This window comes from Zonotrichia albicollis, chromosome 20, assembly GCF_047830755.1.
Source record: "Zonotrichia albicollis isolate bZonAlb1 chromosome 20, bZonAlb1.hap1, whole genome shotgun sequence".
Lineage (NCBI taxonomy): Eukaryota > Metazoa > Chordata > Aves > Passeriformes > Passerellidae > Zonotrichia > Zonotrichia albicollis.
In genome coordinates this window covers 11,063,072-11,075,933 of record NC_133838.1, presented here as the reverse complement: position 1 = coordinate 11,075,933, position 12,862 = coordinate 11,063,072, and the positions used below count along the sequence as shown (strand labels likewise).

General features: G+C 60.6%; 1 protein-coding gene across 1 annotated transcript in view; it reads left to right on the top strand.

The window, feature by feature from the left end:
* The first annotated feature begins 8,344 nt into the window (after nucleotides 1-8,344).
* Nucleotides 8,345-12,862, top strand: part of FNDC5 (fibronectin type III domain containing 5) — a 19,896-nt gene continuing 15,378 nt past the window's right edge. The window contains exon 1 of the mRNA XM_074555877.1: nucleotides 8,345-8,569. Within this exon, the coding sequence (XP_074411978.1) occupies nucleotides 8,491-8,569 (79 nt within the window). The 5' untranslated portion in view covers nucleotides 8,345-8,490. The remainder of the gene's footprint in view (nucleotides 8,570-12,862) is intronic.

Here is a 12,862-nt window from a genome sequence, read left to right as displayed (position 1 = left end):
ACTGTAAACACTGGGAGCACTGGGAACATTGGGCGGTTTTTGGGCACTGGGAGCACTGGGAGCACCGGGAACATTGGGAACACTGGGCGGTTTTTGGGCACTGTAAACACTGGGAGCACTGGGAACACTGGGTGGTTTTCGGGCACTGGGAGCACTGGGAGTACTGGGAATACCAGGAACACTGGGAGGTTTTGGGGCACTGGGAGCACTGGGAATACTGGGAATACCAGGAACACTAGGCGGTTTTTGGGCACTGGGAACACTGGGAGCCCTGGGAACACTGGGAATATAGGGAACACCGGGCAGTTTTTGGGCACCGGCAGCATTGGGAACACCAGGAGGTTTTCAGGCACTGGGAGCACTGGGAATACTGGGAGCACTGGGAGGTTTTGGGGCACTAGGAGCACTGGGAGAACTGGAAAGTTTTGGGGACTGGGAAGGCTCAGAGCACTGGGAACACTCGGAACACTGGGAATACTGGGAGGTTTTTGGGCACTGGGAGCACTGGGAGGTTTTGGGGCACTGGGAACACTGGGAGAACTGGAAACTTTTGGGGATTGGGAAGGCTCAGAGCACTGGGAACACTCAGAGAACTGAGAAGTCTTCAGGCAGTGGGAACACTGGGAAGGAGCACTGGGAGCACTGGGAGGTCTTTGGGCACTGGGAATGCTGAGAAATCTTGGACTGGGAGCACTGGGAGCACTGGGACATGCTGTCTCCACTGGCCCCAGCAGGTGCCAGGCCAGGCTTTTTGGGACTAGAAAGGGACATTTTGGGACTAGAAAGGGACATTTTGTGGTGGCTGTCCCCAGGCCTCGGGCGAGGGCAGCAGAGCATCCCCAGCCAGCCCAGCAGGAGCCAAGTGGCCTTGGGAGCCAGGGAAAGGCTGCAGCGGGCACAGATGCTGCCCATGAGGAGCTGCCATGCCCAGCTGGGCTCCAGGAGCAGCTCCCTCCTCCGCAGAGCCCTGGGCAGCAGATGGCAGGGGCAGATGGGAGCAGGAGCCACTCTCCTTGGAATTACACAACCAAAAATGCATCGGGGATTAAAGGCAGGGCCCCATGGGGAACTCTCTCTGAGCTCCAGGTTTGGGGTTTGGGCACTGGGATCCATCCCTGAGCTCCAGGTTTGGGGTTTGGGCACTGAGATCCAGCCCTGAGCTCCAGGTTTGGGGTTTGGGCACTGGGATCCAGCCTTGAGCTCCAGGTTTGGGGTTTGGGCACTGGGATCCAGCCCAGTGCAGCATTTTGGGAATGGGATCAGGCTGGGAACACAGGAATTGGGCAGGGGAGGTGCTGCAGTGGTGATTTCACCTCTCCTGTTGTAGAAGGAGATTTGGGGATGGGGTGGGATGGGATACAGGCAGAAAGGTGAGGAAAAGGGAGAGTTTGTGCCATCCTGGGGGGCTGGAGCTGAGCCCCCCACAGGCAGCAGGGTGGGGGACAGTGGTGGCCCCAGTGTGGGGGTGCCAGCCCCCCTCTGATAATCTCCATATCTATTTTAATCCCCCTGGGCACGAGTGGCAGAGGCACAAGTGACGCAGGCTGATCTGAAAGCATCCCATTTCCGACTGCAGCCCGACCCTAAACCCAAATAATCCCCGAGCTGGAAGGGATTGCAGGAGGGACAGGCAGGATAATGCCCACGAGGGGGGCACAGCAGGGACACCAAACCCCCTCAGTGATTTATGGGGTCCCTGGCACGGGGGGCAGCTCATCCTGCCTGGTTCCCACTCTCTGCACCCCAAAATGTTGTGGGCACCTCGGGAAGGGACACCCCATGAAGGGGACACCACGAGAGGGGACATTGTGGTGTCCCTGTGCCCCAGGATGGGGTTCAGAGCTCCCACACCCCTCTGTGTGTTTGTGGTGGCCTCGGCCTGGCCCTGGCTGTTGTCCCCAAGCTGATGGGGCTCGGTGATGCTCAGAGCTCAGGGATTTGGGGTCCAGCATCAGCCTCACAGCCCTCATCACGCCTCAGTGCCCACAGGAGAGTCCTGGTGGGTGCCCACACAGCCAGGGTGGCACTGAAGGATTGCAGGTGTACCCAGGATGGCCGTGGGTGTGTCCAGGGAGGTTTGGTTTTTGCTCAGCACATAACAGACACCATCCCTAAAACCTTCTGGGATACTGGGACAAACTGGGACGGGGAAAAGCAGGAGGGGCTCAGCCCCTCGTTGTACCAGTGAGCACAACCAGGGGTTCCCAAATACCCCACAGACCCCTCCCCGTGGGCCCACGCTGTCCCCAGAGCCTGTCCCTGTCCCCAGAGCGTGTCCCTGTCCCTGTCCCTGTGACACACGGCCAAGGTAAGCGGGCCAGGGTGGGGCAGGGGCTGCGGGAAGAGCCGGGGATTAAAGGCAAATACGGAGATAATGAGGATCTTTGGGAAAAAGCCCATTTGTATAATTTAAACCTCTAATAGGCTTCCTGGAATACAAAGCCCTTTGTGATGCCCCATCTCATCGGGATCAGGAGCCACTCTCTCGTTAAACCTTGATGTTTCATAACATTTCATAACGGGGCGGCTCCATCCTGTGTCCTTGTGTCCCCCATGTCCCTGTGTCCCCATTTCCCCGTGTCCTCTGTATCCCCATATCCCCATGTCCCCCGTGTCCCTCGTGTCTCTCATGTCCCCGTGTCCCAGTGTCCTTGTGTCCCCCATATTCACATGTCCCCATGTCCCCCATACCTCCATATCCCCATGTCCCATGTACCCATGTCCCAAGTGTCCCCCATATCCCCATGTCCTTGTATCCCCATGTCCCCTTGCGTCCCTGTGTCCCCATATCCCCCTGTCCCTCTGTCCCCATGTCCCCTGTGTCCCTGTGTCCCTCTGTCCCCATATCCCCTTGTATCCCTGTGTCCCCATGTCCATATATCCCCCATGTCCCCCTGTCCCTCTGTCCCCACGTCCCCACATCCCCGTGACCCCCATACCTCCATGTCCCCAAGTCCCATGTCCCTGTGTCCCCATATCCCCGTGTCCCTGTGTCCCGGTGTCCCTGTGTCCCCATGTCCCCATGTCCCTGTGTCCCCATGTCCCTGTGTCCCCATGTCCCCATGTCCTTCTGTCCCCGTGTCCCTGTGTCCCCATGTCCCCATATCCCCATATCTCTGTCCCTGTGTCCCCATGTCCCCATGTCCCCATATCCCCATGTCCTTCTGTCCCCGTGTCCCTGTGTCCCCATGTCCCCATATCCCCATATCCCCATGTCCTTCTGTCCCCGTGTTCCTGTGTCCCCGTGTCCCTGTGTCCCCATATCCCCATATCCCCATATCCCTGTGTCCCCATATCCCCGTGTCCCTGTGTCCCCATGTCCCTCTGTCCCCATATCCCCATGTCCCTGTGTCCCCGTGTCCCCAAGGTGCCACCCTGCAGCACATCCCGCTCACCTCTCCCTGCCAGCCAAGGTCTGTGCTCCTGGATACCCCGTGTGGCACCTGGTGTGCCCTCAGCGGTGCCACCCCGGTGCTTTGGGCACTCCTGGCACAGTCCTGTCCCCGAGCTCTGCCCCAGCTCCCCCAGTTTGGGCCCTGCTGGGGGGTCAGGCCATGCCCGGGGCTGCAGCTCGTCCCTGCGTGTCCCACCCTGGGCACTGAGGTGGCACTGCCACCCCGGGAAGGGCAGGAACGGGTGACACTGGGAGGGGGCTGCACCCAGACTTGTCCCTTGTCCCCCCTGCCAAAAGGAACGCAGGGGTTAAACGCCATCAGCAGCGCCACCAGCGCCACCACCAGTGCCACCACCGGTGCCACCGCTGTCCCCAGGGCTCCCTCTCGTGGCTTCTCGGCCCTTTCTATGGGGTGACCGAGGGACACGCGGGGCAGCGGCAGCCGAGACAGCGGGGCCGGGGGTCCCCAAGCCGGAGGGCTCCGAGCGGGGCCACCCCTGTCCTGTCCCCTCCTGTCCCCTCCTGTCCCCTCCTGTCCCCTCCAGGCCAGCCCGGCTGTCCCCATCCCCTGCAGCAGAACCCGCGGGGCGCAGCGGGCCCGGAGGGGGTGCGGGTCCTGTCCGGGGGTGCCGGGGGATGTCGGGGGGTCCCGGCTGTGCTCCCCCATCCCCTCCCTGCGCTCCGCGGGGCCGCAGCCGGGGCGGTGTCGGCAGATGGCAGCAGCGGCGTTCGGCAGGGCTGGGATAAGGGGGCTGCCAGCATTGCCCGCACCTCCTGAACCCCCTGAGCCCCCTGAAACCCCTGAAACCCCTGAAACCCCTGTACCTCCTGAACCCCCTGAATCTCCTGTACCCCCTGAACACTCTGTGTCCTGCATCTCCTGAACCTCCTGAATCTCCTGTAGCCCCTGAAACCCCTGAAACCCCTAAAACCCCTGTACCTCCTGAGCCCCCTGAATCTCCTGTAGCCCCTGTACCACCTGTACTTCCTGAACCCTCTGTATCCTGCAGCTCCTGAACCCCCTGAATCTCCTGTAGCCCCTGAACCCTCTGTGTCCTGCATCTCCTGAACCCCCTGAATCTCCTGTAGCCCCTGAACCCTCTGTGTCCTGCATCTCCTGAACCCCCTGAATCTCCTGTAGCCCCTGAACCCCCGGCACCTCCTGAACCCCCTGTACCTCATGAACCCCGCAGTTTCTGCACCTCCTGAACCTCCTGAACTCTCTGAACCCCCTGTACCCTCGATACCCCCCACACCTCCTGAACCCCCTGAATGCCATGAGCCCCCTGCACCTCCTGAACCCCCTGTATCCCGCACTTTCTGCATCCCCAGAACCCCCAGAAACCCCTGTATCCAGCACTCCCCACACCCTCTGCACCTTCTGAACCCCCAGAACCCCTGTACCTCTTGAACCTCCTGTATCCGGTACTTTCTGCATCCCCTGAACCCCCAGAACCCCCTGTACCCCTCATTCCCTGCATCTCCTGCACCCCCTGAACCCCCTGTGCCCTCTGTACCCCCTGTACATCCTGAACCCTCTGCATCCCGCACTTTCTGCACCCCCTGAAACCCCTGAACCCCAGAACCCCCTTCACCCCCTGTACCCCTCACTCCTTGCACCCTCTGTACCCCTGCACCCCTCACTCCTTGCACCCCCAGAACCTCCTGTACCCTCTGTACCCCCTGCACCTCCTGCACTCCCTGCATCCTCTGAACCCCCTGCCCCTCCCTGTACACCCCTCTGTGCCCCACATCCCCCCAGAGCTGGGACTGTCCCTTTTGGGGGACACCCACCCCCATTTCCCCTCCCAATGGTCCCACATCCATTTAGGGACAGTTTTTTTGGTGTCACCGCGCTGCGGGCTCGGTGCTCGGCCCCAGCAGAGCCCAGAGCGGTGAGCAGGGCTGGCTGTGAGGGGTGGGACAGCTGGCGGCTCCCAGGTGTCCGTCTGGAGCGGCTGCGGAGCCCGAGTGCGTAATTAGAGCTGCGGCTTAATTGGCAGCCGGGGGGACGCGTGACGGGCGCGGTGTGACTTGAATAGTGATGGGCTGGGGAGGAGCGGGAGGCTCAGAGGGAGCCCAGAGCGACCAGGACACCCCAAAAAGCTCTGGCAGGTGGTGGGAAGGGAGAGGGGACAGGGAAAGGACAAGCAGAGCGTGGGTTGTGCCAGGAAACCCGGGATCTGAGCCCCCAGAGGGGACATCAGCGTGGTGGTGACATCCCAGGGCACCTGCTGGGCGTGGCAGATGTCGTGGGCATGGAATAGAGCGATGTTTCTCCTTTATTTGGAAAGGGGAAAGGAAAAGAGCGATGCTCCTCCTTTATTTGGAAAGGGAGAAAGGAAAAAGCCAAGGGATTGTGGTGTTACGGTGTTCAGGCTCTGGAAAAATACCAGGGCACATCCAAAACCCTCCTGGGGGAGTCCGGGAGGCAGTGGCATGACAGGGACCAGCCTTGTCACATCTGCCAGGAGCCTCTGGGGCAAAACACCGCCTGTCCCATGTGTGGGGCTCAGCCTTGGTTCAGGATGGGGTCCAGGCAGGCAGGGAATCCTTGGTTTGTGTGCCAATCCCTGTATCCCGCTGCTGGAGGATTTGGAATTCCCTCTGCAAAGGCAGAGAAGCTGCTGCTGCTGCTGCTGCTGGCATGGAGGCACATCCTGCTGGGACCTCAGCTTTGCCTTCCTGGAGCTGTTCTGGCATCTCTGGTACCAGAATTTGGGGGTTTGTGGTGCTGCTCCAGGCGTGCAGCCCACGTGGGAGGCACCACAGGAGCCTGAGCCCGGCAGTGTCTCCTGCTCAGCCTCGTGTGCTGGGGAAGGCAGGCCCAGGGGAAGCAGCAGCCGGGCCTGGAGCCACTCCCTGCATGGCTGTGCCCAAATCCTGCTCCTTCCAGCCCAAATATCCCTGCATTGTCCCCAAATCCTGCTCCTTCCGGCTATCCCTGCATTGTCCCCAAATCCTGCTCCTTCCAGTTATCCCTGCATTGTGCCCAAATCTTGCCCCTTCCAGCCCAAATATCCCTGCATGACTGTGCCCAAATCCTGCTCCTTCCAGTTATCCCTGCATTGTGCCCAAATCCTGCTCCTTCCAGCCCAGCTATCCCTGCATGGCAGTGCCCAAATCCTGCTCCTTCCAGCCCAGTTATCCCTGCATTGTCCCCAAATCCTGCTCCTTCCAGTTATCTCTGCATTGTGCCCAAATCCTGCTCCTTCCAGCTATCCCGGCATTGTGCCCAAATCCTGCTCCTTCCAGCTATCCCTGCATTGTCCCCAAATCCTGCTCCTTCCAGCCCAAATATCCCTGCATTGTGCCCAAATCCTGCTCCTTCCAGCCCAGCTATCCCTGCATGGCAGTGCCCAAATCCTGCTCCTTTCAACTCAGCTTTCTCTGTATTGTGCCCAAATCCTGCTCCTTCCAGCTATCCCTGCATTGTCCCCAAATCCTGCCCCTTCCAGCCCAAATATCCCTGCATTGTGCCCAAATCCTGCCCCTTCCAGCCCAGCCTGGATTTGGGGTCCCCCAATCTCAGTTCAGGCAGCTCCAGTGAGGTGTTGAACACCCCCTGTCCATTCCTGGTGCTCCTGCTCCTCCCCTGCACCTTCTCCAGCGCTGAATTGATGAAATTTTAATCTGCTGCCAGGCAGGAGATGAAAGGGAGGCACCACAGGCATTTCCCTGGATGCAGCAGGGACTGTGGGCTGGGATTGTCATCACCCAGGCTGGGCAAAGAGCTGGAGTGGCACGGCTTTGGCAGGACAGGGCTGTCCCCTGGCTGTCCCCTGGCTCTGGCAGAGGATTTTGGCTCTTCCTTGTCCAGGAAGGATCTTTGGGGACTCCTCACCTGGGGGGGCTCTCACTGTGCCTGTGCATGGCAAGGGCAGGGTGGCAAAGGCAGGGTGGCAAGGACAGGGTGGCAAGGGCAGGGTGGCAAGGGCAGGGTGGCAAGAGGAGGATGGCAGGGGCAGCCAGAGCCCCCCACACCTGATTCACCCCCATCTCCATCCAGAGCAGGGAAAAACTATCAGGACATCAACCAAATTTAGGTACCAGGATTGCCATAAATGTGGGACCCCAGTGATGCTCCTGGGAGGCTCCAGCACACCTGGGCAGGTGGCAGATGGACACCTGGGACAGACAGACAGACAGACAGACAGGGAGGGACACACAGCCAGCACACCTCACCTGAATCCCTGTCACTCCCCACTGTCCCTGGGTGCTGGAAGGTGCCACCTGTGCCCAGAGCCACCCAGGGCCAGGACACCCCATTGCTGGTCAGGAGGTCACAGCAGGGTCCCCCTCCAGCGTCACAGGATTTGGGACTTGGATTCTGTCCCCATCGCCAGGCAGCATCAATCAGAGGGTGCCGTTAATTACCCTGGAGGCATGGCTAATTGGATCCTCTTCCCTCGGGATCCAGCGCCCGCTGCCCAGCAGGGCTGTGTGGCACCCCAGGGGTGACACGTCCCCATAGGACTGTGTGACACCCAGGGGTGACATGTCCCCACAGGGCTGTGTGACACCCCGATGGTGACACGTCCCCAGAGGGCTGTGTGACACCCGGGGGTGACACGTCCCCATAGGGCTGTGTGACACCCGGGGGTGGCACTGTCCCGCAGGGCTGTGTGACACCCGGGGGTGACACGTCCCCACCGCTGCTCCCGGCCGGGATGGGACCCGCGGTGTCCGAGCACCCCCGGGACGGCAGTGCCGAGATCCCAGCGGGGGCGGGCCGGGGAAACTGAGGCACGGAGCGGGGGGCCCGAGGCGCCCCCGTCCCGCCGCCCCCGGGGCCGGGGGAGGGACCGGAGCGGGGCTGCCCGGCGCTGCAGCGGGCGGAGCCGGAGCTCGGCGGGGCCGCCTCCCGGTCGAGCCCAGCCGTACCGTACCGTGCCGTGCCGTGCCGTGCCGAACCGAGCCAAGCCGCGGCGAGCCGGGCGGAGCGGAGCCGCACCGGGCGGCACCGGCGGTACCGGCGGCCCCGGCGCTCTCCGCGGTGCTGAACGGCTCCGCCGCGCCCGCAGGACGCGCCGCCGGCGGGGCCCGGCCCGGCCCGGCCCGGAGCGGCTCGGCCCGGCCCCGAGCGGCCGCGGGGGATGGAGCCTTTCCTCGGCTGCACCGGCGCCGCGCTCCTGCTCTGCTTCAGCTACGCCGGTCTGCGCCCGGTGGAGGCAGGTACGGGCGGCCGGGCCCGGGAGCGGCTCCGGGGCTGTGCGGGGCGGGTTCGGTGCCGGGGGCAGCGGAGGGAGCGGGCAGGGCTGCGCAGAGGGGCCGGAGTTTGGGGGGACTTTGGCGGGAATTGGGGGGCGGGAGAGGCGGCGATTCGGGACACGCAGCCCCCGGTACCGGGCTCGGGTAGCTCCGGGAGCTCGCAGCATCCCCGGGGACGGAGGGGTGGGAAGGGCGAGAGGGAAACCAGGAGGGAGAGGGGCAGGGGGAGCTTTGGGGCACCTGAGCGGCGGCCCCGGTTGGTGTCACGGGGCTGAGCCGGAGTGGAGGGGGCAAAGCCGGGTCTGCTGTGCCCGTGTCCCTTCCCGGCTGTCCAGGGCCCAGCTGGGCTCTGCTGGGAGCTCCGAGAATGATGGGGAAGCACCGTGGTCCCAAAGGAACCCTGGTGGCCCCAAAAGAACCCCAGTGGCCCCAGAGGAACCACGGTGGTCACAGAGGAACCACAGTGATCCCAGAAGAACCCTGGTGGCCCCAGAGGAACCCTGGTGGTCCCAAAGGAACCCTGGTGGCCCCAGAGAAACCATGGTGGTCACAGAGGAACCACGGTGGTCTCAAAGGAACCACAGTGATCCCAGAGGAACCATGGTGGTCACAGAGGAATCCTGGTGGCCCCAGAGAAACCATGGTGGTCACAGAGGAACCCCAGTGGTCCCAGAGGAACCACGGTGGTCTCAAAGGAACCACAGTGATCCCAGAGGAACCACGGTGATCCCAGAGGAACCCTGGTGGTCACAGAGGAACCATGGTGGCCCCAGAGAAACCATGGTGGTCACAGAGGAACCACAGTGGTCCCAAAGGAACCCTGGTGGTCCCAGAGGAACCATGGTGGTCTCAGAGGAACCACGGTGGTCTCAAAGGAACCACAGTGGTCCCAGAGAAACCATGGTGGTCACAGAGGAATCCTGGTGGTCCCAGAGGAACCATGGTGGTCTCAAAGGAACCACAGTGATCCCAGAGGAACCGTGGTGGTCACAGAGGAACGCCAGTGGTCACAGAGGAACCATGGTGGTCACAGAGGAACCCTGGTGGTCCCAGAGGAACCACAGTGATCCCAGAGGAACCACGGTGGTCCCAAAGGAACCCTGGTGGTCCCAGAGGAACCATGGTGGTCTCAAAGGAACCACCTCTCCACGGGCACTGCACATCCCAGGCCCCTCCAAGCTGAGCAGCTCACCTGGAGTGGGAATCCTTGCTGAAAGCAGTGCTCCCTTGAGCTGGAGCTAATTTTGGAGCTACCAGGATGGACCCAAGTCCATTCCTGCCTTGGCTGGCCCCAGGAGCCCCTGTGTGGGTGTGAAGGGGGCAGTGCTGGGGGAGCTCCCCAGCCCCAAGCAGCTGAGGGCTGTCTGCCTGCCTGGCTCTAAGATGTTGCTGGAACAGCTGCTTTGATTTGCAGCCTGCTGCTTGCCAGGATATCTTGCATTCCAGGAGGCTGGGGGTGATTATTAGGGATGCAGAGCTCCAGGGAGTGGAAATTCCTTCTCTCCAGCCATCCCTGGAAGATGCTGGAGTTCCATTTGGGGTTACAGCAAGCCCTGGGTGCCTTCAGCTCTGCCACCCGTCCTTGGCCAGGCATTGACTCCTGAAGTTGCTGTTTCACATCTGCCAGACCTGGGGAGATTAATGAAAATTGCCAGAGGGAGGGAGGGATGAGGAAAACACCACAAAACACAATGGAGGCGTCTGCAGTTGTGACAGCACTCGGGGTTTCTGTAAACGAGGCCACTTCCCCGCTCTTCCTTATCCTCGGATCACCTCACTTTGCATCCCAGAGTAAACAGGGAGTTGTGTCTGTGCCCAAAACGCTTCATTCTCCTGTCAGTGCCACGTCCCCAGGAGCTGACAGTGAGCTGTGTCCCTTTGGGGTGCTGCCATGCACCCCTCACTGTGCCACCCGTGCCAGGGCTCCTGACAGGCTGTCCCTGCACCCAGGTGAGGCCGAGGGTTTGTGCTGTCCCTGTTTCCCAGGGATGAGGGCACTGAGTGATTTTCCCAAGGTCACACAGAGGCAGTGGCAGCGTCACCACCGTGCCAGCTCCGTGTCCCCAGCCCCCACAAGGCCACCGAGGCACACAAGCTCAGAGTCATTGGAAAAGCCCATGGGGAGGAAATCATTCCCAGGCAGGGATGGAGGCTCCAGGGTTTGTCCCCTTTGCACCCAGAGCTTGTGTGAGTGGGTTTAAAACAATTCCTGTCATGAGAGATTAAAGCTGCCACTCCCAGGAGGGACTGGAGCAAATTCCCCCCTGGCAATACCAGGCCAAGGGCTGGTGGGTGGCACTGAGCACAGGCCCTGCTCTGAATTCAGAGATTTTGGCCAGGCAGGATCAGTTTTTGCCAAGGTGATGCCAAGGTGAGTGAGGAGGGGAAGCAGGAGCAGGAGGATGAGGTGGCTGAGAAATGACCTTCACACCAATGCTCCTGGGCCACCCCAAATCCCACCTGGGTGGGTGATGCCCTCCCACCTCTCCCCCTGCTCCACAGGGTCCCTGAGGAAACTCAGGATGGCTGGAAAGTCAGGGATAGGATTTAATTTTGTCCCCTCCTCATTAATGAAGAGAGAGGAGCTGGGCTGGGCTCAGGGCACTGCTGAGGGCTCAGAGAGCAGTGGGGTGATGATGGGAGACCCCAAAATAGGCCACAGCCCCTGTGACTTGCAAACAGCCTCACTGGGAGGTGCCAGCCCGTGGAGCAGCTCAGGTCAGGTTTATTTCTGTCAGCTGGAGAGCAGAGGTGACACAGCTCAGGTAAAACCTCCTTCTGCCAGCCCTTGGAACCAGGACAAGCTCCAGTTTGAGGAGCCCCTTCACAGCTGCCCAAAAAGGTGCCAAACCCCCCTGGCTGGATTCTGAAGCCACTTCAAGCCAGCCTCCAGCAGCCCCCAGCCTCATGTGTGGGGAATGCGAGCACAGCAAAGGCTCCGATCTGCCTCCAGGTGCTGCCTGAGCTGGATGTGCTCCCCGAGGAGCTGGGATCACCCAGGGTGAGCAGCACAAGGTCTCTCAGCAGTTTGGAAACAACAATCCAGCCCACTGCAGCCTCTCCCTCCATCCCAGAGGCCGGGGAGATCCCTGCCTGGCTGGGGATGGCGTGAGAGCTTTATTGATTGCTGTGCTCGGCGTGGGAGGGATTTCATTGGCATGGGGAGCTTTCTCACCCTGGTGTCAGGCTCTCAGCAGGGATGGTGCTGTGAGAGGCAGCCAAGGTTGAGCCATCCTCTTCCAAATGCTGTTTCCTGCTGGGATTCTGCTTGTGGGAAAGGGAGATTCCTCCCAGAGAGATGTGCTTGCAGTGCCACGCACGTTGCTGCTCCTGGATCCATCCTCTCCCTTTGGATGTTCATTGCTAAACAAACTCTTGCTGGTTTTATGAAGTGCCCAGAGGCTGAATTAGGGCCGGGATCGAGTATAATTCAGTTAAAAGCAGGAATGTGTGGAGCAATGAAGCTGCAAACCTTTGTGTGTGCAGTAAAAAGTGGGAAACAGGAGCAGAGCTGGGCCAGCAGCAAAATCCTGGGAGAGGTCTGGTGTCAGCATCCAGGGAATTCCCAGGCTTCCTCATCAACTCTGATTGCTCTGATATTGCAGAGATGTGGGATAAGAGGAGCTAGAAAAGCCTGTGGTACCCAGGTCTCTGTGGATATTTAGATCCTGGATAAAAAAATGCAAAAATGCCATGATGGGAATGACTCTGCTCTGAGTTGGCAGCATTTAAACCCAAATTGTGGCACTGGGGAGACCTGAGAGAATCCTGCTTGTTTCTGGGACCCTCCAGGGTAGAAACATTCCTTCCTTCAGCCCCAAGGAATTCCCAATGGCTGGCTGGCCACAGCCTCTGTGCTCCCTGAAAAGGCTCCACGCTCCTGGCAGCATTTCCAGCACGTTTGGGCAGCTGCTCCCTGAGGAATCAGGGGGCTGGGAGCCTATTAATATCCCATTTTTATAGGGAACTGAATGGCCAGCAGGGAATAATTGCCTCTTTCCCAGCTCAAGAACCACCAGTTGGGCCTTTGTGCTCTTTGAAATCTCTGGATCTCAGCAAACAGCTCTGCTTCCCGTGGGGCTGGGAGCAGGAATGATCCCTGCTCCCACACATCCCCCTGGGGCTCCCCTTCATTAAAACCCTCGGGAATGCTGAGCCATGTGCCAGCCCTTCCTACACACCCCATAAAACCCACAAGCAATTACAGCCACGCATGGGGATCCGTGCTGGGAGAGCACAGAGAAAGCAGCAACAGCA